Source organism: Coregonus lavaretus (assembly GCF_964263955.1).
Source record: "Coregonus lavaretus genome assembly, chromosome: 15".
In the NCBI taxonomy this organism is placed as follows: domain Eukaryota; kingdom Metazoa; phylum Chordata; class Actinopteri; order Salmoniformes; family Salmonidae; genus Coregonus; species Coregonus lavaretus.
The window spans coordinates 7,716,682-7,744,661 of NC_140002.1; the positions used below are offsets into that span (position 1 = coordinate 7,716,682).

Below are 27,980 nucleotides of genomic sequence, written 5' to 3' on the forward strand. Positions count from 1 at the left end.
TTATGAGGAATGCCAAGCCAAAATCTGACCATAGAAATGTTGAGTGAAATAGTTTATAAACACTTCCTCATATGCGCTCTCCTGACTGTTCTATTTGTTTTCAAATCAACTTTCTTTCATTGTCTAGCAGCCAAAGGCATTATCCTAGTCATATTAGCAACCCATGATAGTTGTTGCATCTTAAGATCTCCACTCTTGCAAAATTTTGAATGGATATTTCCATCTCTGTCCAAGAAACAGGTCGTATGTTAACGCATTTTTTAACAGTGTTTTCCTACACATTGGAACATTTTAGAATATTCACGCATAGGCCTACCGCTGTGTGCACATTGCTGCTCTAATAATGTTCAGAAATAATAGTTTATCAAGATTTTATGCTAAACATTCTGATCTGTTACATCAGCCTTATTCATTGATACGGCATATACCTCCACAACACTACATTGATACGGCATATACCTCCACAACACTACATTGATACGGCATATACCTCCACAACACTACATTGATACGGCATATACCTCCACAACACTACATTGATACGGCGTATACCTCCACAACACTACATTGATACGGCATATACCTCCACAACACTACATTGATACGGCATATACCTCCACAACACTACATTGATACGGCATATACCTCCACAACACTACATTGATACGGCATATACCTCCACAACACTACATTGATACGGCATATACCTCCACAACACTACATTGATACGGCATATACCTCCACAACACTACATTGATACGGCATATACCTCCACAACACTACATTGATACGGCATATACCTCCACAACACTACATTGATACGGCATATACCTCCACAACACTACATTGATACGGCATATACCTCCACAACACTACATTGATACGGCATATACCTCCACAACACTACATTGATACGGCATATACCTCCACAACACTACATTGATACGGCATATACCTCCACAACACTACATTGATACGGCATATACCTCCACAACACTACATTGATACAGCATATACCTCCACAACACTACATTGATACGGCATATACCTCCACAACACTACATTGATACGGCATATACCTCCACAACACTACATTGATACGGCATATACCTCCACAACACTACATTGATACAGCATATACCTCCACAACACTACATTGATACGGCATATACCTCCACAACACTACATTGATACGGCATATACCTCCACAACACTACATTGATACGGCATATACCTCCACAACACTACATTGATACGGCATATACCTCCACAACACTACATTGATACGGCATATACCTCCACAACACTACATTGATACGGCATATACCTCCACAACACTACATTGATACGGCATATACCTCCACAACACTACATTGATACGGCATATACCTCCACAACACTACATTGATACGGCATATACCTCCACAACACTACATTGATACGGCATATACCTCCACAACACTACATTGATACGGCATATACCTCCACAACACTACATTGATACGGCATATACCTCCACAACACTACATTGATACGGCATATACCTCCACAACACTACATTGATACGGCATATACCTCCACAACACTACATTGATACGGCATATACCGCCACAACACTACATTGATACGGCATATACCTCCACAACACTACATTGATACGGCATATACCTCCACAACACTACATTGATACGGCATATACCTCCACAACACTACATTGATACGGCATATACCTCCACAACACTACATTGATACGGCATATACCTCCACAACACTACATTGATACGGCATATACCTCCACAACACTACATTGATACGGCATATACCTCCACAACACTACATTGATACGGCATATACCTCCACAACACTACATTGATACGGCATATACCTCCACAACACTACATTGATACGGCATATACCTCCACAACACTACATTGATACGGCATATACCTCCACAACACTACATTGATACGGCATATACCTCCACAACACTACATTGATACGGCATATACCTCCACAACACTACATTGATACGGCATATACCTCCACAACACTACATTGATACGGCATATACCTCCACAACACTACATTGATACGGCATATACCTCCACAACACTACATTGATACGGCATATACCTCCACAACACTACATTGATACGGCATATACCTCCACAACACTACATTGATACGGCATATACCTCCACAACACTACATTGATACGGCATATACCTCCACAACACTACATTGATACGGCATATACCTCCACAACACTACATTGATACGGCATATACCTCCACAACACTACATTGATACGGCATATACCTCCACAACACTACATTGATACGGCATATACCTCCACAACACTACATTGATACGGCATATACCTCCACAACACTACATTGATACGGCATATACCTCCACAACACTACATTGATACGGCATATACCTCCACAACACTACATTGATACGGCATATACCTCCACAACACTACATTGATACGGCATATACCTCCACAACACTACATTGATACGGCATATACCTCCACAACACTACATTGATACGGCATATACCTCCACAACACTACATTGATACGGCATATACCTCCACAACACTACATTGATACGGCATATACCTCCACAACACTACATTGATACGGCATATACCTCCACAACACTACATTGATACGGCATATACCTCCACAACACTACATTGATACGGCATATACCTCCACAACACTACATTGATACGGCATATACCTCCACAACACTACATTGATACGGCATATACCTCCACAACACTACATTGATACGGCATATACCTCCACAACACTACATTGATACGGCATATACCTCCACAACACTACATTGATACGGCATATACCTCCACAACACTACATTGATACAGCATATACCTCCACAACACTACATTGATACAGCATATACCTCCACAACACTACATTGATACAGCATATACCTCCACAACACTACATTGATACGGCATATACCTCCACAACACTACATTGATACGGCATATACCTCCACAACACTACATTGATACGGCATATACCTCCACAACACTACATTGATACGGCATATACCTCCACAACACTACATTGATACGGCATATACCTCCACAACACTACATTGATACGGCATATACCTCCACAACACTACATTGATACAGCATATACCTCCACAACACTACATTGATACGGCATATACCTCCACAACACTACATTGATACGGCATATACCTCCACAACACTACATTGATACAGCATATACCTCCACAACACTACATTGATACGGCATATACCTCCACAACACTACATTGATACGGCATATACCTCCACAACACTACATTGATACGGCATATACCTCCACAACACTACATTGATACAGCATATACCTCCACAACACTACATTGATACGGCATATACCTCCACAACACTACATTGATACGGCATATACCTCCACAACACTACATTGATACGGCATATACCTCCACAACACTACATTGATACGGCATATACCTCCACAACACTACATTGATACGGCATATACCTCCACAACACTACATTGATACGGCATATACCTCCACAACACTACATTGATACAGCATATACCTCCACAACACTACATTGATACGGCATATACCTCCACAACACTACATTGATACGGCATATACCTCCACAACACTACATTGATACGGCATATACCTCCACAACACTACATTGATACGGCATATACCTCCACAACACTACATTGATACGGCATATACCTCCACAACACTACATTGATACGGCATATACCTCCACAACACTACATTGATACGGCATATACCTCCACAACACTACATTGATACGGCATATACCTCCACAACACTACATTGATACGGCATATACCTCCACAACACTACATTGATACGGCATATACCTCCACAACACTACATTGATACGGCATATACCTCCACAACACTACATTGATACGGCATATACCTCCACAACACTACATTGATACGGCATATACCTCCACAACACTACATTGATACGGCATATACCTCCACAACACTACATTGATACGGCATATACCTCCACAACACTACATTGATACGGCATATACCTCCACAACACTACATTGATACGGCATATACCTCCACAACACTACATTGATACGGCATATACCTCCACAACACTACATTGATACGGCATATACCTCCACAACACTACATTGATACGGCATATACCTCCACAACACTACATTGATACGGCATATACCTCCACAACACTACATTGATACGGCATATACCTCCACAACACTACATTGATACGGCATATACCTCCACAACACTACATTGATACGGCATATACCTCCACAACACTACATTGATACGGCATATACCTCCACAACACTACATTGATACGGCATATACCTCCACAACACTACATTGATACGGCATATACCTCCACAACACTACATTGATACGGCATATACCTCCACAACACTACATTGATACGGCATATACCTCCACAACACTACATTGATACGGCATATACCTCCACAACACTACATTGATACGGCATATACCTCCACAACACTACATTGATACGGCATATACCTCCACAACACTACATTGATACGGCATATACCTCCACAACACTACATTGATACGGCATATACCTCCACAACACTACATTGATACGGCATATACCTCCACAACACTACATTGATACGGCATATACCTCCACAACACTACATTGATACGGCATATACCTCCACAACACTACATTGATACGGCATATACCTCCACAACACTACATTGATACGGCATATACCTCCACAACACTACATTGATACGGCATATACCTCCACAACACTACATTGATACGGCATATACCTCCACAACACTACATTGATACGGCATATACCTCCACAACACTACATTGATACAGCATATACCTCCACAACACTACATTGATACAGCATATACCTCCACAACACTACATTGATACAGCATATACCTCCACAACACTACATTGATACGGCATATACCTCCACAACACTACATTGATACGGCATATACCTCCACAACACTACATTGATACGGCATATACCTCCACAACACTACATTGATACGGCATATACCTCCACAACACTACATTGATACGGCATATACCTCCACAACACTACATTGATACGGCATATACCTCCACAACACTACATTGATACAGCATATACCTCCACAACACTACATTGATACGGCATATACCTCCACAACACTACATTGATACGGCATATACCTCCACAACACTACATTGATACAGCATATACCTCCACAACACTACATTGATACGGCATATACCTCCACAACACTACATTGATACGGCATATACCTCCACAACACTACATTGATACGGCATATACCTCCACAACACTACATTGATACAGCATATACCTCCACAACACTACATTGATACGGCATATACCTCCACAACACTACATTGATACGGCATATACCTCCACAACACTACATTGATACGGCATATACCTCCACAACACTACATTGATACGGCATATACCTCCACAACACTACATTGATACGGCATATACCTCCACAACACTACATTGATACGGCATATACCTCCACAACACTACATTGATACAGCATATACCTCCACAACACTACATTGATACGGCATATACCTCCACAACACTACATTGATACGGCATATACCTCCACAACACTACATTGATACGGCATATACCTCCACAACACTACATTGATACGGCATATACCTCCACAACACTACATTGATACGGCATATACCTCCACAACACTACATTGATACGGCATATACCTCCACAACACTACATTGATACGGCATATACCTCCACAACACTACATTGATACGGCATATACCTCCACAACACTACATTGATACGGCATATACCTCCACAACACTACATTGATACGGCATATACCTCCACAACACTACATTGATACGGCATATACCTCCACAACACTACATTGATACGGCATATACCTCCACAACACTACATTGATACGGCATATACCTCCACAACACTACATTGATACGGCATATACCTCCACAACACTACATTGATACGGCATATACCTCCACAACACTACATTGATACGGCATATACCTCCACAACACTACATTGATACGGCATATACCTCCACAACACTACATTGATACGGCATATACCTCCACAACACTACATTGATACGGCATATACCTCCACAACACTACATTGATACGGCATATACCTCCACAACACTACATTGATACGGCATATACCTCCACAACACTACATTGATACGGCATATACCTCCACAACACTACATTGATACTTGTCAGTGGGGATTAAGAAGTGAGTATATGCAATGCCGACTGAAAGGAAGTGGTTATACGGTGTATACCTGCATATACCCTCCATTACACCACTGGATGCACTAATCTGAAACTGTGAATCCCCTCAGTCTATAAATCAGTGAGGATCATCAGCAGCATCTCTCTCTGAGGACGGCGGTTGGATAGATGTGATAGATGTAGCTTGTCATCTAATGCAACATAGACAGCCAATAGAGGGTTAAAGCTCTCCCAACATACTGAGGATGGGGATGGGATGACTCTCCTCTGTAGGTCTTTGAGTTCCACAAGATGAAAGGAATAGCCTGAACATCAAATCAATAGTAGCATCAATGGGAACATCTCCTGGAGATTAAAGACACACAGCGATGGCGAGTCGGGTGCTAATAGTGTACAAGGGCAGGCAAATGGAAAGGCTTTAATTGATGTGTGATGTGTGTGGGGTGGATGATACAGAAGTGTGTGTGTGTGGGGGGGGGGGGGGGGGCGAAGGTGGTATAATGGTACGTTGCAGACACATACACACACACCCTCGTGACGAACAGCGGACCCTCAGAACGAGCTGTGTGTCCGGTCGGTGTAGCGGTGCCATTGATCTCTTTAATCAATTGATCTGTCTCTCTCTCTCCACTCCAAATGCATTAAGGTTCCACCCCATGCACCTTTTATAGCTCTGTTTGGTTGGTGGCCTGTTTTTATGCTATTATTTGGTATAAAAATTAGAGGATTTTCTGAGTGCTCATAGAGTACCTGTGTGGATTTTCTATTACATATTAGATTTTGTAAAAGACTTGTTGGTTATAAGACATGGTGAAGAAGAAAAGTAGTCCACTCTTCTTCATAGCCCAGCCAGCTGTAGATGGCAACATCTTGTATATTCATTTTCTGCTGTAACTAACTTTTATGGAGTGTCAAATACGTTTGTAGATTTAGTAACGAAGAGGAGAGGCGACATTCTTAATCTTGTCTAAATTAAATATGATCTTCTCTGGCTTTAAATGCAATATGATTAGGGGCATTACTGGCTCATGTGCTCACTGGATAGAACAGAGACATCAAATTACAAGGAGTTATCAGTAGGTAGTGTCACCTCTGCTTTGTGTGTGGTCTGGGTCTTCTCTGTGTTGCTCTGAAGTCTGCTCAATCTCGTCATAGTTGTTGTTTTATGTGGAGCACTAAGAACAGAAAGGTTTTACTAAATCCCATGATAATATGAGTTGTTTGATAGCCTGGTCCTGAATTTCAAGGGATCTTTTTTTTTTTTGGATCTAATATACTGAAGGCCTGGCTGTATTATGTCATTTTCACACACTCCATATTTATTTTCTCCTGTTATGTATGGAGCTGGATTAGGGTTGCAAAATGACCTGTAATTTACGTCAATCTATGGTAATTTTGGTAATTTATACTTGAATAACGTTTTGGAAAATGTATTCATATATATACACAGTACCAGTCAAACGTTTGGACACAGCTATTCATTCCAGGGTTTTTCTTTATTTTTACTATTTTCTACATTGTAGAATAATAGTGAAGACATCAAAACTATGAAATAACACATAATGAATCATGTAGTAACCAAAAAAGTGTTAAACAAACCAAATATGTTTTATATTTGAGATTCTTCAAAGTAGCCACCCTTTGCCTAGATGACAGCTTTGCACACTCTTGGAATTCTCTCAACCAGCTTCATGAGGTAGTCACCTGGAATGCATTTCAATTAACAGGTGTGCCTTGTTAAAAGTTAATTTGTGGAATTTATTTCCTTCTTAATGCGTTTGAGCCAATCAGTTGTGCTGTGACAAGGTAGGGGTGGTATACAGAAGACAGTCCTATTTGGTAAAAGACCAAGTCCATATTATGGCAAGAACAGCTCAAATAAGCAAAGCGAAACGACAGTCCATCATTACTTTAAGACATGAAGGTCAGTCAATCCGGAAAATGTCAAGAACTTTGAACGTTTCTTCAAGTGCAGTCGCAAAACCATCAAGCGCTATGATGAAACTGGCTCTCATGAGGACCTCCACAGGAAAGAGTTACTTCTGCTGCAGAGGATAAGTTCATTAGAGTTAACTGCACCTCCAATTGCAGCCCAAATAAATGCTTCACAGAGTTCAAGTAACAGACACATCTCAACATCAACTGTTCAGAGGAGACTGCGTGAATCAGGCGTTCATGGTCGAATTGCTGCAAAGAAACCACTACTAAAAGACACCAATAAGAAGAAGAGACTTGCTTGGGCCAAGAAACACGAGCAATGGACATTAGACCAGTGGAAATCTGTCCTTTGGTCTGATGAGTCCAAATTTGAGATTTTTGGTTCCAACTGCCTTGTCTTTGTGAGACGCAGAGTAGGTGAACGGATGATCTTACACAGTCAAATGTGATAAAAAGCTACATTTTTTATAAAGGACTGTACAAATTATACATACAAAATTAATCAATACAGTAATATGAGATCTGTATGTAAAATATTTACATTTGACATTTTAGTAATTTAGCAGATGGGTCATTCCACAAAAATAGTGCCTTTTGATATTTTAACTAAACATTTTGCACCAATGTAGAATTTTTAAAGCCTGTTATATTAAATTAAGTGCCCTTTAATATAGGCCACATGGAGAATTCAATCAATGAGATTTTTAATATGAATAAGGGTGTACTAAAGTGCAAAAATTCAGCATTTTGACATGTCTGTCCATCAACCCTGTGTCACTTCTAGGAAGATTTTAACCCACCTAATCCCAGAATTTCTCCCAGGTTTCACCATCATTGCAAAGCCAAAGTGATTTTGTTGCTTTGACAATCATTTCTGAAGATTATTATTATTTCATCTGATTAGTGATCCATTTACATCTGTCTCTCATTTTAAGGTTAACCTTGTTACGTGAACTTAACTCTTGTTTTAATATTTTTTTAAAGAAACATTGAACATCTAATAGTCAAATCATAGAGTAAAAGCAGGTGAGCTGGTTCTACTCTTTTTGGCCATTTTCTGGTGTTTTGTGGTGGAAAACTGAGCAGGTCAAGCATAACATGTCAACCCTGTTACCCATACATAGACAGGTTAGAAATGTTTTCACAATTAATTATTCTTTGTGAAGCTTGCATTCAGTTGCCACTCACTCCCTGTTGCACACAACAAGCTTCCATTCCCCCTGTCACAAGGGGATTTACGGCTGATTTAAGAAGAAATCAACCCTGTTACGGTCAACCCTGTTACTTTATTTGACACTTAATAGGCACTTACTATGGTCATTTATACTTGTTTTACCTCTTCAGATGGGGAAAACATGTTTTTTATGAAGTTGAATATGTGCTCTTTATGACAAAATGTTTTCACCTCAAAAGGCACCGAATTGGTGGATGACTCAGATGCTCTTATCCAGAGGGACTTACAGTTAGTGCATTCATCTTAAGTTAGCTAGGTGAGACAACCACATATCACAGTCAAATATACAGGATACGAACATTCCATTTTAGCTAAACAATGGATATATAGCGATGTGCAACAACATTTTAATACACATCTAAAATCTATTAATAAAAAATCTGAGAACAGTAATATTTTACACACACACAATAATGTTTTACTTGTTTTATTAATTTAAATTTTTTTACATGTGATAAGGCCACACAGAGGGCCAGAGAGAATTACAGAAAACTGTGATAATCTGAAGTACCCAAAAAGGCCACAACATGTCATGTGATAAGATTCCATAAAATCCTTCAAAGTTACCAGAATTCTGGTAGTTTACTGGTAAACTTTGAAAGTTACCAGTAATATATCCTCCATTTGCAACCCTAGGCTGAATACAGCTTGTATTGTATCCCTGGAGGAGTGATCTAAAAGGCCTGTCTGCTGTCCGACTTCACTTCAACCCCCTGCCTGGGGTTAGCTGAATGCATGAATGTGGTGAAGATCATTTGACAGATCAAAGGTTTTTCATTATCCCCATTCCACAATTCAATTGTTTAGGGGCCTTCCATGCATTCAACATAGCTTCTAAAACCGAACCAACACTAGTTATCTAGCACGAAAGCCACTATATGCCTTTGCGAAACTCTCCAGCCCGAGAGTGAAAACTGCTGAAATACTGTATGCATCACTTTGACTAACTTGTCATAACTACTCATCAAACATATTCCTAATCTGGAGTGATGTCAGGCAATGTTTTTTTCCGCTCATATGAAAATGGGAACAGTATGTCGGTCCCAGCTAAGGGGAGTTCTGGTTAGCAAATATACATTCAAGCTGGCTTCTTCTCGGTTAAGTTCGAATTATATCTGTGGCCACATCAGAGCGTTGGGCCCTGTGATATCTGAGCCTGGTTGCTTAAATCGGAATGGCTGGTGGATTTAAAGCCTAACATGCGTTCCAGCTCTGGGAGACTGGTCAATGATCTAACTCTCGTTCAATAACAAACCATTAGCTCACAACGTCTTTTTTAACGGTCCCATTTCCACGGAGGGAACTAGCTCGCTCTCTCTTTCTCTCTCTCTTTCCGTCTCTTTCTCTCTCGACTTGCGTTGCTGTTCTCTCCTCACTCAAAGGGTTGAACAAACAAACAAACAGAAGGGGTTTGAGTCTCAAATCTATAATTCAAACCAGCGAACTACTAAGAATGTTTTCCTAAAAGCTCAGCCATACTGGTAGGATTGTCAAACTGCTGACAGTACTTAGCACCTCTGAACAGAGTGTTGGCAGTCAATCTCTTTTGTGTTCACAGAGCAAAGACCTTGGAAGTCGTCAGCCACTCAGCCTTGTTAAAATACTCCAAACCAGAAGGTGGCATTAGCGTTGTTTGGCAATGCATATCCGTGGTCTAGATTCCAAGCTATCTGCGATAATGTTGGTAATTTGTAAAAAGCTCTTGTTGATACTAGCCAGGTGGCCACATCTAGATGACAAAGAAACAATTTTGTATTTACTCTCCATAATCCCATACTGCCTGTGCCAGTCCATAGACAAATGTTTAGCTAGCTAATGTTAGCATATTCGCTAGCTAGCACAATATAGCTAGCTAGCTAAGGACACTGCACTAACTCGGCGCTAACGCAGGCAGCTGTTTCATGGAAACTAGCTAATCCATTGTTATTTAATTATAATGTCAATATTAGCTTGGTTAGCTAGCTTGGAGGAAGTATTTAGTGTTGTGTGCATTGTGTCGGTGCGCTTAGCTAGCTATCATCCCATAGCCTACATTGCATATGAAGTGTGACAGGCTCACCCGTGGATGTACGGAGAAAATGCCCTATTTCTTTTCATTTTTTTGTTGGCTCCCCACGTGGGGGTTCGTGCTGTCAGATTGGCTCAAAGTCAAGTTGTTGGCCACTGACAAGCATTGCGATTCTACAAGTAGAATCGGTAGGTTTGTCGCTAACGGGTCAGCATGCAGTAGGTACCGCTTTTATTCTTGCAAGAGAAGGACCTATCGGCAGTCTATCGTCAGTGAGATTCAAGGTGTGTTTAATGCTTAACAAACCGTCAAGACGCTTCTTAGGAATCAAATTAAATACAAGGAACGGCATGTTCAAAACTTTATAGGATTTGCCAATAAGCTCTAAACCTTTAATCAATGTATATGTAGTGTATCAAGCATAGGGTTTGATCATATTGGTAGGACAACGAATAGATACAGTACGTCCAAGGTCTTACTTCAGGAGAATCCAGAGGCTTAGGATGTTTCTCAACAGGAGGTTCCTCACAGGCTTAAGTTTAAGTTTAATTAAGTCAAATTAAGTGGTTTGATGATGCAGCAGCACACTCACACCCAGTCTAAATGCTCTGGCTGGTGAGTGGAGCTCCACCTCATCTCCTCTGTCTGTCCGGGAGCAGCAGACTATGCTTCAGAACAGTGCAGTGCAGTGCAAAGGGGTTTGTCTCTCTCTCTCTCTCACATACACACACACACACACACACACACACACACACACACACACACACACACACACTCAGGGCTGACAACTGAGAGGAGTGAGTCGGCACAGATTTCCACTGAGCGGGCCTCACGGCCTAGCTGTGGACGGCACACACAGTGCAGGGGTGGTAACCATGGGAACGTCATTCGTTGTTCCTGGTGCCATGGGCGGGCATGTAGAGGCCCCAGCCCAGCAGGTGGGCTCTGAGAGAGAGGAGAGAAGAGCGGGCTGGGGGCTGTATGGAGGAAGGTGGGGGGTAGGAGGCAGGGAGGGAAGGGGAGGAGGGAGAAGGGAGGGGGGCATATCCACTGGAATAACTTCAGCCACAGGGGCAAAGGGAATTAATCAGACAGACTAAATTATGATATGAAGGGAGAGAATCCCCCCCATCCAACTATCGATAGATAGATAAGATAGATAAGATAGATAAGATAGATAAGATAGATAGAACTACAACTGTAGCTCAGTTGGTAGAGCATGGCGCTTGCAACGCCAGGGTTGTGGGTTCGTTTCCCACTGGGAGCCAGTATGAAAATGTATGCACTCACTAACTGTAAGTCGCTCTGGATAAGAGCGTCTGCTAAATGACTAAAATGTAATAGATAGAGTGGAGCAGAGACCAGGCTTGCGTAGTTGCGTGCCTTTCTTTGTTTGCTTGGCAGGTTTGTTGTGGTGCCATATTCTTTCCATTCAAAGTTTCAGATATTTGTGTATAACCCAACCCTGATCTGTACTCCTCCACAACTTTGTCCCTGACCTGTTTGGAGAGCTCCTTGGTCTTCATGGTGCTGCTTGCTTGGTGGTGCTCCTTGCTTGGTTGTGCCCCTTGCTTGGTGGTGCCCCTTGCTTGGTGGTGTTGCAGACTCTGGGGCCTTTCAGAACAGGTGTATATATACTGAGATCATGTGACTGATCATGTGACACTTATATTGCACACAGGTGGACTTTATTTAACTAATTATGTGACTTCTGAAGGTAATTGGTTGCACCAGATGTTATTTAGGGGCTTCATAGCAAAGGGGGTGAATACATATGCACGCACCACTTTTCCGTTATTTATTATTTAGAATTTTTTTTAAACAAGTTATTTTTTATATTTCACTTCACCAATTTTGACTATTTTGTGTATGTCCATTACATGAAATCCAAATAAAAATCTATTTAAATTACAGGTTGTAATGCAACAAAATAGGAAAAACGCCAAAGGGGATGAATTATTTTGCAAGGCACTATAGATAGATAGATAGATAGATAGATAGATAGATAGATAGATAGATAGATAGATAGATTAGATAGATAGATAGATAGATAGATAGATAGATAGATAGATAGATAGATAGATAGATAGATAGATAGATAGATAGATAGATAGATAGATAGATAGATAGATAGATAGATAGATAGATAGATAGATAGATAGATAGATAGATAGATAGATAGATAGATAGATAGATAGATAGATAGATAGATAGATAAATAGATAGATAGATAGATAGATAGATAGATAGATAGATAGATAGATAGATAGATAGATAGATCTTTTTAAATAAACGTTAATCAAATACAACCAGACTGTTTGCTCATTGTTGTTGCTCTAAGATGGCAACTCAGCGCAAATGCTCTTCTATCCTCCTCCTCTATCCTCCTCCTCTATCACCCTCCTCTATCCTCCTCCTCTATCACCCTCCTCTATCCTCCTCCTCTATCCTCCTCCTCTATCCTCCTCCTCTATCACCCTCCTCTATCACACTCCTCTATCCTCCTCCTCTATCCTCCTCCTCTATCCTCCTCCTCTATCACACTCCTCTATCCTCCTCCTCTATCACCCTCCTCTATCCTCCTCCTTTATCCTCCTCCTCTATCACCCTCCTCTATCCTCCTCCTCTATCACCCTCCTCTATCCTCCTCCTCTATCACCCTCCTCTATCACACTCCTCTATCACCCTCCTCTATCACACTCCTCTATCACCCTCTCGGACAGAAAGGACCACAATGGAAATAAGCTGTTAAGCTTTATTGTGTTATCCTTGATGATTTTCTTAAATTGAATGTGGAGGCGTCACCGGATGGAGTGCCCTTATGTATGTATTTTACAAATTGTCAAATAAATTCAATCAATCAATCAAGAAGGAAGAGGCTCATCTCTAATCTCAAATCAGAGGGGTGGAGCTCTCTGACTAGAAAGATAGACTTCAGAGACATTGACATTGCTTTGTTTGTAAACACGGGAAAGCAGAGTATACCATTTACACTTAATAGACTGATTCATGGCACGGAAACTTGGGGTGGAGTTTACACAATTCGGTCATGCCATTCTGAGGGGAGGTGTTGAGATGTCTGAACTGAAAGTGACCTCTTGGACTGAAACAGTTATCACTTCCATATGGCACCAAATGTAGTCCAAAGTTCAGAGTGGAAGTACAGTTGCTCCCCCACGACCCCCCTCCCCCCTCAGAGACACTCCTCTCTTTTCTCAGTTCTTTGATGTTCCCACCATTTAATAAAGAGCCCAGTAAGTGGTGTGTAGAGGAGAGGACACTCACTCTGGCACACCCCACCCCTACCCTGCCCTGCGGTGCACTGGACCAACCCTCCCTGACAGATCCCCAACCCACCCACCCTGTGTGTGACCCACACACACACAACACACACACACACACACTCCTGGAGACCCAGTAGCAGACCGCACTAGGTCTTTTCATGTGAGGGGAGCTGCAGAGGGCTGTCGTGTGACTCTGTAATTAGCCTGTTGGCGGGCAGCTCACTGAGGATAGGGACATAGCCAAGCAGAACCAATGCTGAGGGAAGTTCTGACTGGTAAATCAGATAGAAGACAGGTGCCTTACTTACCATGCCTTACCTCTGGGTATTATTTCACCTTCTTAGAGATGAGATCACCCCTCTCTGTCTTTTCTCTTTTCGCTCTCCTGTCTCTCCCTCTCTTCTCACCCCCCTCTCCTCTCCTCTCCTCTCCTCTCCTCTCCTCTCCTCTCCTCTCCTCTCCTCTCCTCTCCTCTCCTCTCCTCTCCTCTCCTCTCCTCTCCTCTCCTCTCCTCTCCTCTCCTCTCCTCTCCTCTCCTCTCCCCTCTCCTCTCCTCTCCTCTCATCTCCTCTCCTCTCCTGTCTCTCCTCTCCTCTCCTCTCCTCTCCTCTCCTCTCCTCTCCTCTCCTCTCCTCTCCTCTCCTGTCCCTCTCCTCTCCTCTCCTCTCCTCTCCTCTCCTCTCCTCTCCTCTCTCTCCTCTCTCTCCTCTCCTCTCCTCTCCTCTCCTCTCCTCTCCTCTCCTCTCCTCTCCTCTCCTCTCCTCTCCTCTCCTCTCCTCTCCTCTCCTCTCCCTCTCCTCTCCTCTCCTCTCCTCTCCTCTCCTCTCCTCTCCTCTCCTCTCCTCTCCTCTCCTCTCCTCTCCTCTCCTCTCCTCTCCTCTCCTCCTCTCCTCTCCTCTCCTCTCCTCTCCTCTCCTCTCCTCTCCTCTCCTCTCCTCTCCTCTCCTCTCCATTTCTCTCTCCTCTAATGCCAGAGCCCTCAGCTTTCTTGTACTTTTCTAGAACAGGGATGACAGTGATACAGTATAGAGGGGGTTTTCATTGACAAAGGAAGTTGTGATCAGTTTTAGAAATCAATAAGTCTAATGATAATAGTATATTTTTAGTTCATATATCAGAAATTTGTCACAGATAAAAAATGGAAGCCAGATGTCAAGGTTTTTGGATATGCTGTGGTATTTCCCAGCGGGCTGCCAGGTCTGCTTTCAGAAACAACCTGTGAGTGAAAGCTGTCCCAGCCGCCGTAGAGGACAGGTTTCACTATGAATCACGTGGTGCTGAATTTATAGTCTGTTGAGCACCATTACAGTCAGACCATTCAACCACTGACTGACGGGATTTGATTAAAAGGGGATCTTTAAGAACATTTTGAAGGGGGTCTTTACCCTGTGAAGTAAAAAGGGGATTCACAATAGGTCACGCGTCTTGTATGGGACGCAGACTGTGGTTCCAAACCCATTCCCTATCACAGCACCCAACAAGGTCAGCGACCAATGTCCATATGGAAGTCTTGACATTTCACACAAACAATGAACACCCAAGAATAACCAGACACGTCATACTTTCAAGCAGCTTTGACAATGCTCTTATTTCACCGCTTATGGTCTGGTTCTGTGTACAGAACGCAACTAGACAAAGAAATATGTCTGGTTCTGTGTGTTAAACGGTTTATCTATTGTGTTGATAAACCATAAAGAGGAGGAAGTGTGTGTTTTCACCAGGATTTATGACTTCTGTGGTCATCTCATTTCCCTTAATTCTGCGTCAATATATTGGTTACGGATGACTCCTCTGATGATATGAACAAGAAGACCATTAGTTAATGTAGCCGCGGGAAGTCGTTTTGAGTTGGGGGGGCCAAATATTTTTGGGAGGTCGCGCTTCAGACGGCTATATCGGTCCACTAATACAGGACTAGTAAAGGCTCAGTGCACGACTTTTGTAAAACCTTTTTTTCCTCCAAAAAATATGTTTCAAAAACATTATAGAGGTAACTCTGGGTCTTCCTATCCTGTGGCGGTCCTTATGAGAGCCAGTTTCATCATAGCGCTTGATGGTTCTTCTGATTGCACTTGAAGAAACGTTCAATGTTCTTGAGATTTTCCGGATTGACTGACCTTCATGTCTTAAAGTAATGATGGACTGTCGTTTCTCTTTGCTTATTTGAGCTGTTCTTGCCATAATATGGACTTGGTCTTTTACAACATAACTGATTGGCTCAAACGCATTAAGAAGGAAAGAAATTCCACAAATTAACATTTAAGAAGGCACACCTGTTAATTGAAATGCAATCCAGGTGACTACCTCATGAAGCTTGTTGAGAGAATGCCAAGATCAAGGCAAAGGGTGGCTACTTTGAAGAATCTAAAATATAACATATATTTTGATTTCTTTAACACTTTTTTGGTTACTACATGATTCCATATGTGTTATTTCATAGTTTTGATGTCTTCACAATTTTTATACAATGTAGAAAATAGTAAAAAGAAAGAAAAACCCTGGAATGAGTAGGTGTGTCCAAACTTTTGACTGGTACTGTATATATATTTCTTTTTTCGATTTTTCAGGGGGTGCTGCAGCACCCTCAGCACCCCTACTTCCTACGGCTATGTTAGTGAAGTTTTAAAGCATGATCCTTAAATACTATTTCAGTGGAGCTGAACACATCTTTATTGTTTGTCTGTCTGTGCTCATTTAGATTGAGATGGTTCCTCTGCATGTCTGTCCAGTGGGTTGGCCTGGCCTGTCCGTCTGTCCCTCAGTCCCATCTATTGTTAAGTTAGAGACAGCATGGCTCTGCAATGGAGCATTTCCATAGTGCTGCACAGAAGTGCCCCACCAACATAGCCCAGCCTCTGCCCACCAGCATAGCATAGATGTCCACAGTGTTGTGTATTGTCTGTGTGTGTGTGTGTGTGTGTGTGTGTGTGTGTCTGTGTGTGTGTGTGTGTGTGTGTGTGTGTGTGTGTGTGTGTGTGTGTGTGTGTGTGTGTGTGTGTGTGTGTGTGTGTGTGTGTGTGTGTGTGTGTGTGTGTGTTAGTATTTTGCCTGTGTTCAGTGCGTTGTTATGTCTGCCTGGGCTTTGATGTTCTCAAACCTCCAACTAAGTGGTGCTCATTTTGGGTAACTCTGGAGAGGCACAATCACTTCCAGATTGGGCCTCCCACTCTGTGTGATTGGCTTTTGTTGGGGCTATAATGGCAGGGAGTGTCAGTGACAGGGGGAAGGGATGCTAGAAGTACTTCTGCCTGACCATCAGCCACTGGACATGGGCCCTGGGCACTGGATATAGAAATAGGGTACACACACACATATGGAGAACACATCACAGGAGGTTGGTGGCACCTTCATTGGGGAGGACGGGCTCGTGGTAATGACTGAAGCGGAATCAGTGGAATGGAATCAAATACATCAAACACATGTTTTCCATGGTTTCCATTGGCATCTCCGTTCCAGCCATTAATATGAGCCGTCCTCCCCTCAGCAGCCTCCTGTTGAACACATGTATGCACAAACACACCCTACTGGGCACACTATGTCATATCAACGTGGATAATTGGGTAAAATTTGGTTGAGATGTTGATCAATGAGATTACAACCTATATTTACTCAATCAAAAAGAGAGCCAAAAGTTAGTTGAATTTCCAATGTGTTATCACTAGGCTTTCAACCATCTAAAAGCACAACCAAATTTCATTGGAAAATAAATGTAAGATTTTTGGTTTATTTATACAACAGATTAATGTGTTATCACTGTGCATCTAAAAGTAGAACCAAATGACCTGGATTGCAGTTGAGATTACATTACAAGTACATGGTGATCAGTGCCGTTCGAGATTCTGCGCAGATTATTACAGCAATTGTGAAGCCCTCCACAGACCTGCAACGACCTATGCATGCTCTCTTGAACATCCATGCTTTATGATTACAGTGCATAAGAAGACATTTATAGTTACAGTAACCTCAAAATGTGGCCATGGATGTGTTACTCATTTTAAGGTTGAATTAGGGCTGCACAATTAATCAAATTCACATAAAAATCTTAATATTGGCATGTGCAATATCCATATCGCAAGAGATCCATATCGCATTCAATATTTTGAAACGTCTCTCAACCGTAACGTCAGTTTTTGTAGTTTACTCCGTTTTTGTTCTCCTCTTGTGGCTGCTTCCCTCACACACACCAAGCCCCGCCCCCCTGTCACTCAAGCAGCGCAGTTCCTCCTCCTCGGTCTTATATCCCTTTCATACTAAGACGTTTTCCCGCCAACTTTACCATACCAACTTTTTTCGGCCTTTTCTTTATATCTGTAAGGTATTGGCGATATCAAAGCCAAAACTTTTGATTTCCGCGTAACAACCTAGTAATCATTTCGGTAAAGTTATTCCTACGGCTTAGTATGAAACGTAGCCGTAGTTGGCACAGTTAGGCAGTGCCCGTTAACCATCCTAAACTTTGCAAGGCATGTCACTTCTCTTCACATAGCCCACTATTAAGCATGCACTGTTTTCTTAACCACAACTGGATGGACCATAAAGAATTACTGTAGGAATAAATATCACTGAATGATGAACATACTGGAATAAAGTAGGATAATGCAATTTAAGGTATCAAATTGTTGTTTACTGAAACACCCAAAGTTATTCAATCATTGTAATAATTTTTAAGCAATAGCCTACCTGCGTCAGGCTGCTTGTGGTCAACTAGATGATCATTTCAGCACCGCTTTGATTGGGACAGTACCATCACGCTGCTTTGAGACAAGTGTGGGGACTCGTCTTGATAAATCAATCAATGACAGATTTTTGTTTTCACTAAATCTCCATTTGGATATTGGTTAGGCTACAATTAGGCTGGGGAAATGTTAGCTAAGTTGAGGTGAGTGCTGCTCTGATCATCTTGTCTAATTGGCTCAAATTATTAGAACGTTTTGCTAGCATGATATATAAGTAGTTTAACAAGTGGATTATTTTGCACTTCACTCGCAGTCACTTAGTAGCCTAGGTCTACTCCCAACCAAACCCTCACTGACTTGTCTCAATCAATGGGATTTAGTTTTACTGAATCCCCGTCTGTAGCTATAGGCTATTTGGTTAATTCTCTGGCTGGGCCTGTGTTTAGCTCTATTCCGTTAATTTTATCCTAAAAAACTCCATAGTCCTTGCCGATGACAAGCATACCCAAAACATGATGCAGCCACCACCATGCTTGAAAATATGAAGCATGGTACTCAGTGATGTGTTGTGTTGGATTTTCTCCAAACATATTTTTTTTTATTCAGGACATAAAGTACATGTCTTTGCCACATTTTTTGCAGTTTTACTTTAGTGCCTTATTTCAAACAGGATGCATGTTTTGGAATATTTTTATTCTATACAGGCTTCCTTCTTTTCACTCTGTCATTTAGGTTAGTATTGTGGAGTAACTACAATGTTGTTGATCCATCCTCAGTTTTCTCTTATCATAGCCATTAAATTCTGTAACTGTTTTAAAGTCAACGTTGGCCTCATGGTGAAATCCCTGAGCGGTTTCCTTCCTCTCTGCCAACTGAGTTAGGAAGGACGCCTGTATCTTTGTAGTGACTGGGTGTATTGATACACCATCCAGAGTGTAATTAATAACTTCACCATGCTCAAAGGGATATTCAATGTCTGCTTTTCTTTTAACCCATCTACCAATAGGTGCCCTTCTTTGTGAGGCATTGGAAAAAGGGTCTTTGTGGTTGAATGTTTGAAATTCACTGCTGGTTTGAGGGACCTTACAGATAATTGTATGTGTGGGTTACAGAGATGAGGAAGTCATTCAAAAATCATGTTAAACACTATTATTGCACACAGAGTGAATCCATGCAACTAATTATGTGACTTGTTAAGCACATTTGTACTACTGAACTTAGTTAGGCGTGACATAACAAAGGGGTTGAATACTTATTGACTCAAGCTTTTAATTTTTTATGAATTAGTAAACATTTCTACAAAAATTATTCCACTTTGACATTATGGGGTATTGTGTGTAGGCCAGTGACATAAAATCTCAAATTCAGGCTGTAACACAACAAAATGTGGAAAAAGTCAAGGGGTGTGAACACTTTCTGAAGGCAGTATAAAGGCCTAAAAAGCATCATTGATGATATATGACTGATAAAGTATGGTCACATTTCATTTGCTCTGTTAAACCTACCCTTTGGATTGACTTCGATAGCAATCTATTTAATTTTTAAGTGGAGATCTCTTATCAATCATTCTCACGCACATTGGTAATAGTCAGTGACAAATATCATAGCTAAACAGGGCTGGGCTTGGTTAAAACCCTGGATGGGAGACCAAAGGGTAGCTGTAGATAGATACATTCTTCAGTAGGAGGTGCTGCCCAGACCATTTTTTTCTTCTGATAGTGGATATAACCTTGAAGATCTGACATTGTTTTAAAGGTACCAATTCAACATAAGTTTTGCCTATGTTGAAATTTGATTACCACAATTACATAGTCCTGTGGTTGAAATTTCACCCTCAAAACAAAAGTTTACGTGGATTCCACATCACGATACGTTGACAACATTGATTCAACCAGTTTGTGCCCAGTGGGACACATTCATAAACACATCCACGCAAGCACACACACTCAAGCACACACACGCACGCATACACACACACATACAAACGTCCAAACAGGATCACTCTTATCCAGGACAGCGTTCTACTTTTTGTTGTTGTTGTTTTTACTGGCTCAGTCTTTTTATAGAAACCTTAAACTTAGTCATCCTGAAACACTCTTAAAATGATTTCCATCCCTAGCTGGCCTTTACCCATATATAACACATAGCCAGTTACAGGATCAAACAGAATGTAAAAGTCTCAGGTCTCATTCTGACGTCTTCCTGTGCCGCTTCAGCCAGCCCTTTCACTCTCACTCAGTCAGGTGTGGGTAATTTTCCCCTCTATACCTCTGCTCGCACACAAACCTGAGGGTGTTTGGGTGTGTGGGTACTGTTGACAGTGTGTGTGTATGAGTAATGCCTAGCGCAGGTTATCCCACAGCCCCACCACAGCGAGGCTCTGGCTCAGTGTGGCGGTGGTACAGTGGATGGGTTAACAGTCACAACTGTCTCCCCTCCTGCTCATCTGTGTACTTGCCTGTCTGTGTCTGCATCCCAGCCACTCAACTTGGGATTTCACAGGGGCCACAGATAGACTACACTGTATACATTACAGTGGGAACAGGGTCTGTATAGTAATTAACAGTACATTACAACCATAGTTGTTTTCTGTACTTAACACAACGGCAATTCATGGTAACTTGCGACTGATTCACGTGGGAAGTGAGTGTTTTATTAGTGTTATTATATATTTTATCTCAATTCATGACAATGTTACAAAAATACTAATAAACAACATGACTGATTTGGATTTTATCTCTCTTTTTTTACTTTTATTTATACAGGTAAGTCGATTAAAAACAAATTCTTATTTACAATGACGACCTGTCATTGAAAGTGAATGATCACTTTACAACATGTATTTTTTCACCTACTTGAAAGGTCCAAACAAGACCATTCAATCCAAATGATTGTAGCTCATTCAACCTTGATATACAGTGCCTTGTAAAAGTATTCATCCCCCTTGGCATTTTTCCTATTTTGTAGCATTATGACCTGTAATTTAAATTGATTTTTATTTGGATTTCATGTAATGGACATACACAAAATAGTCAAAATTGGTGAAGTGAAATGAAAAAAATAACTGGTTTCAAAAATTTCAAAAAAATAAATAACGGAAAAGTGGTGCGTGCATATATATTCACCCCCTTTGCTATCAAGCCCCTAAATAAGATCTGGTGCAACCAATTACCTTCATAAGTCACATAATTAGTTAAATAAAGTCCACCTGTGTGCAATCTAAGTGTCACATGATCTGTCACATGATCTCAGTATATATACACCTGTTCTGAAAGGCCCCAGAGTCTGCAACACCACTAAGCAAGGGGCACCACCAAGCAAGCGGCACCATGAAGACCAAGGAGCTCTCCAAACAGGTCAGGGACAAAGTTGTGGAGAAGTACAGATCAGGGTTGGGTTATAAAAAAATATCTGAAACTTTGAACATCCCACAGAGCACCATTAAATCCATTATTAAAAAATGGAAAGAATATGGCACCACAACAAACCTGCCAAGAGAGGGCCGCCCACCAAAACTCACGGACCAGGCAAGGAGGACTCCCGAGTGGTGCAGAGGTCTAAGGCACTGCATCTCAGTGCTTGAGGCGTCACTACAGACCAGGCTGTATCACAACCGGCCGTGATTGTGAGTCCCATAGCGCGGCGCACAATTGGCCCAGCGTCATCCGGGTTTGGCTGGTGTAGGCCGTCATTGTAAATAAGAATTTGTTCTTAACAGACTTGCCTAGTTAAATAAAGGTTAAATACATTTTTAAAAATTAAAAGACCACAGCGGAGATTGGAGTATCTTTTTTTTATTTATTTTTTTATTTTTTACATATTTAGCAGACGCTCTTATCCAGAGCGACTTACAGTTAGTGAGTGCATACATTATTTTTTTCATACCGGCCCCCCATGGGAATTAAACCCACAACCCTGGCATTGCAAACGCCATCCCTGCCGGCCAAACCCTCCCCTACCTTGGACGACGTTGGGCCAATTGTGCGCCGCCACATGTCTCTGTCCATAGGACCATTCTCTGTCCATAGGACCATTTAAGCCGTACACTCCACAGAGCTGGGCTTTACGGAAGAGTGGCCAGAAAAAAGCCATTTGTTAAAGAAAGAAATAAGCAAACACGTTTGGTGTTCGCCAAAAGGCATGTGGGAGACTCCCCAAACATATGGAAGAAGGTACTCTGGTCAGATGAGACTAAAATTGAGCTTTTTGGCCATCAAGGAAAACGCTATGTCTGGCGCAAACCCAACACCTCTCATCACCCCGAGAACACCATCCCCACAGTGAAGCATGGTGGTGGCAGCATCATGCTGTGGGGATGTTTTTCATTGGCAGAGACTGGGAAACTGGTCAGAATTGAAGGAATGATGGATGGTGCTAAATACAGGGACATTTTTGAGGGAAACCTGTTTCAGTCTTCCAGAGATTTGAGACTGGGACGGAGGTTCACCTTCCAGCAGGACAATGACCCTAAGCATACTGCTAAAGCAACACTTGAGTGGTTTAAGGGGAAACATTTAAATGTCTTGGAATGGCCTAGTCAAAGCCCAGACCTCAATCCAATTGAGAATTTGTGGTATGACTTAAAGATTGCTGTACACCAGCGGAACCCATCCCATTTGAAGCAGCTGGAGCAGTTTTGCCTTGAAGAATGGGCAAAAATCCCAGTGGCTAGATGTGCCAAGCTTATAGAGACATACCCCAAGACACTTGCAGCTGTGATTGCTGCAAAAGGTGGTTCTACAAAGTATTGATGGGGGGGGGTGAATAGTTATGCACGCTCAAGTTTTCTGTTTTTTTGTCTTATTTCTTGTTTGTTTCACGAGAAAAAATATTTAGCATCTTCAAATTGGTAGGCATGTTGTGTAAATCAAATGATACAAACCCCCAGAAAATCAATTTTAATTCAAGGTTGTAAGGCAACAAAATAAGATAAATGCCAAGGGGGGTGAATACTTTCGCAAGCCACTGTACAGCAGAGGGCCTAGATGATGTGTTTAATGTATCAACAATGAAATAGAGAGATTAAAGACGTTACTCTCAAAGCACTCCGGCCGTGCTCAGAACAGGACCCCTAATTTCCGCTTCAAAAAACCTACTTAGGTCTGTGAAAACCAAAGAATACATTATGTGTAAAGTGTTTCATCAGCATAGGGAATGAAGCGGCAGAGACTTGGGTCAAGGTGTAGCCTATTGGCCGTCGGGGGGGGGGGGGGGGGGGGGGGGTAAGGTCATCATCCATCATTAATTCCCAGTGATGTCTCAAACACCATTACCTCTTTTATTTAACACCGGATTCCTGTTCAAACACAACCCCGCCAGATAAAAGGCAATATCAATATGCTAATATATGTCCTTTTAAGTGAAATTAGATTACTGAAAGATGAGCACAGTGTGTTTGCCGTACTTTAAAAGGTTTAATATCTAATTGGAATTTTGTCTTTGATGTTATCGGAGACCAACGATTTAGATTAGAGTTAGATTGAAGTCTTGAGTTAATTCACCTCTCTGTGAGTGTGTGGGGTGGTGCGTGTGTGTGTGGGGTGGGGGGGAGGTGCGTGTGTGTGTGGGGTGGAGGGGGGGGGGGGGGGGTGCATGTGTGTGTGTGGGGTGGGGGGGGGGGCGTGTGGGGTGGGGGGGGGGGTGCATGTGTGTGTGTGGGGTGGGGGGGGAGGTGCGTGTGTGTGTGGGGTGGGGGGGGGGTGCATGTGTGTGTGTGGGGTGGGGGGGAGGTGCGTGTGTGTGTGGGGTGGGGGGGAGGTGCGTGTGTGTGTGGGGTGGGGGTGCGTGTGTGTGTGGGGTGGGGGGGAGGTGGGGGGGGTGCGTGTGTGTGTGGGGTGGGGGGGGGGTGCGTGTGTGTGCGCATATTTGTGTGCACTCGCTCCTGTGCGTGTATTCCGTTACAACGACAGAAACACAATTATGTCTAAGTTGTGTGGGGGGCTTTTAAATAGAGGGAGGCTGATAATTATACGTTAAACGAGTGCCCTCATTTGGTCTCTGCGAGTGTGTGTAAAAAAGGAACGCACATAGAAAACCACTTAAAGGATGGCTAATTGCCTTTAGGAAGGGAGAGAGATTTTCAAGGAACATACATATTCAATTGTAATGTTATGATGGTACATCACCCTCAGACCTTGGAACGGAACCAGTGGTCCTGGAGGGAAAGAGAGAGAGGGATACAGAGAGAGAGCGGTACACAGAGAGAGAGAGGGAGAGAGAGAGAGAGAGCAAGAGAGAGAAAGCGGGAGAGAGAGAAAGAGGGAGAGAGAGAAAGAGAAAGGGAGAGAGATACAGAAAGAGAAAGGGAGAGAGATACAGAAAGAGAGAGAGAGAGATGCTCTGCTCCTGAATATACTGCAGACCACCTGGTCTGTCAGATGCAGAAATCCCCCCCTCTCTCTCTCAACTCTGATGTTGTGTTGAGGTGTGTTTTGTCTGCATGTGTATGGAACATTAAAAGCAGTGGTAGTATTTTGATTTAGCTCTCCCGCAACATACTCAATAGATCCTGTGTTAGGAGATTTAGATTTGACGTAATCAGGTGGGGATAGGGGGAATGTTGAAAGTGTGTTTTAGTAATGTGTGTCGGCGCGTGTGGAAGGACTGCCTTAAAGTGATAAGGCATTCACTATATAAAACAGCAAGGGGCCAATGTGAAGCGGCCAGGCGAGCCTCAGCCTCTCTCAGTAGTGCTGCTGCTGGAGTCTTCAGAGCAAAAAAAGTTTTCAGAAATATGTACATACACATGAAAATCAATGCCTCAAACTTTCAAACACATACACACACACTCACTGACAAAATATGAAAGGCTCTGCTATTGGAACTGTGTCCAAGAACGGGCGAATACCTCCAACATGGCAACCACTCTGACATATCATATGTCACACAGCATGCTGTTAGCATTAGAAATAACTGGATTTCACGTAAGTTATTGAAAGCCATTTGTAAACAGAAACATGAAAGCAAACAAGCTCTCACGCAGCCTCCCTTGATCATCAAAGGCCTATCGATCAAATGTACCCCCTTCACCCCTCCCCGAATCCCCAGCCAAACCAATGGGAGCAAATGTATTCAGCCTCCAAAGCATATCTGTTTTTTTCCAAGCCATGCTTAAAATGACGACCGCCTCTCTCTCTCTCCCCCTCACCCTCTGTTGCAGTCCAACAAAGTTTCAGTGGTCCAGCAGTCTCACGGGATGCACCCCCTGACGTCCCTCCTGCCCTACAGCAACGACCACTTCAACCCCAGCCCCCCTCACCTGCCCACAGACATGAGTCAGAAAGGTAGGTCACCCAATCATCTCCCTCATCCTAACACACACTAGCCAGGCCAGTGGGAAGCTCAAACTTATCCTGTCAGTCACCACAGCAGAGTAGTACAATGGTCCTCGAGCCTTCTCGATTCCCATTGTATGTGGTCATTTTTTCACCTGAACCAACATGAAGTGGTACTTCCTGCTGAATTTTAATCCTGAAGATTAGGTACACACCAAAATAATAATATAGTCCCCTTTCACCATCTACCTGGGCCGAAGTCTCTCACTGTACTGTGCCACTGCTGTGACCTTACCATGAAAAACTCTGGACCCTAATTCAAAGCTAGTTACTTGGATCTGGAGATTTTCCTGGTCAGTTCATGCAGTCAGAGAAAACTCCTGGCCCTGTGTTCGTGCTGCTGCCATCTTTCCCCCACATACACACACACACACACACACACACACACACACACACACACACACACACACACACACACACACACATATACACACACACACACACACACACACACACACCCACCACTCCACCCCTGATTCCTGAGCTGCAGCAGTGGAGCCGTGTGGAGCCGAGCAGCAGCTGCAGCCCAGAGACAGGAGTTGCATCCCAAATGGCACCCTATTCCCTGTATAGTGTAGTACTTTTCACCAGAGCCCTATGCGCCCTGGTCAAAAGTAGTGCACTATGTAGGGAAAAGGGTGCCATTTGGAATGCAGGCTAGAGACAGGCCAACCTTTCCAGGGAGCCTCCGGCTGTCCCACCACCGCACTTGAAGTGGTCCCATCCCCAAGAGGGGCTGCTTGCCACACAACCCCCCTCAAACACACACACACATGCAAGCACAAACACACACACACACACACACACACACACACACACACACACACACACACACACACACACACACACACACAGAGAGCTGGAAGCAATTAGGGTGACAATCACACAGGGCCATCCACAAGGTTCTGCTTAGCACGCTCTCACCGTTGCTCGCACACTTGGCTCGCATAGTCACTCCCAGACCCACACACACCACAAGCACTCCATCACTCTCCTCAACATCTCCTCACACGAGCTTACTACTCACATACAGAGAGATAGCGATGGACACACGTGTTCAATTTCATCTTTATCAATTCTATAGATCTGATTCATTTTCAGTGGAAGGGAAAAACT

The 27,980-nt window shown here is 42.6% G+C and overlaps 1 protein-coding gene across 1 annotated transcript in view; it reads left to right on the plus strand.

The window, feature by feature from the left end:
* The window catches only part of LOC311142185 (transcription factor 7-like 2), a gene marked incomplete at its 5' end in the record, with an annotated part of 68,737 nt that overhangs the window by 18,076 nt on the left and 22,681 nt on the right, over positions 1–27,980 (plus strand). The window contains one exon of the mRNA XM_084177779.1: positions 26,690–26,813. Coding sequence (XP_084033905.1) covers positions 26,690–26,813 — 124 coding nt within the window. The remainder of the gene's footprint in view (positions 1–26,689; positions 26,814–27,980) is intronic.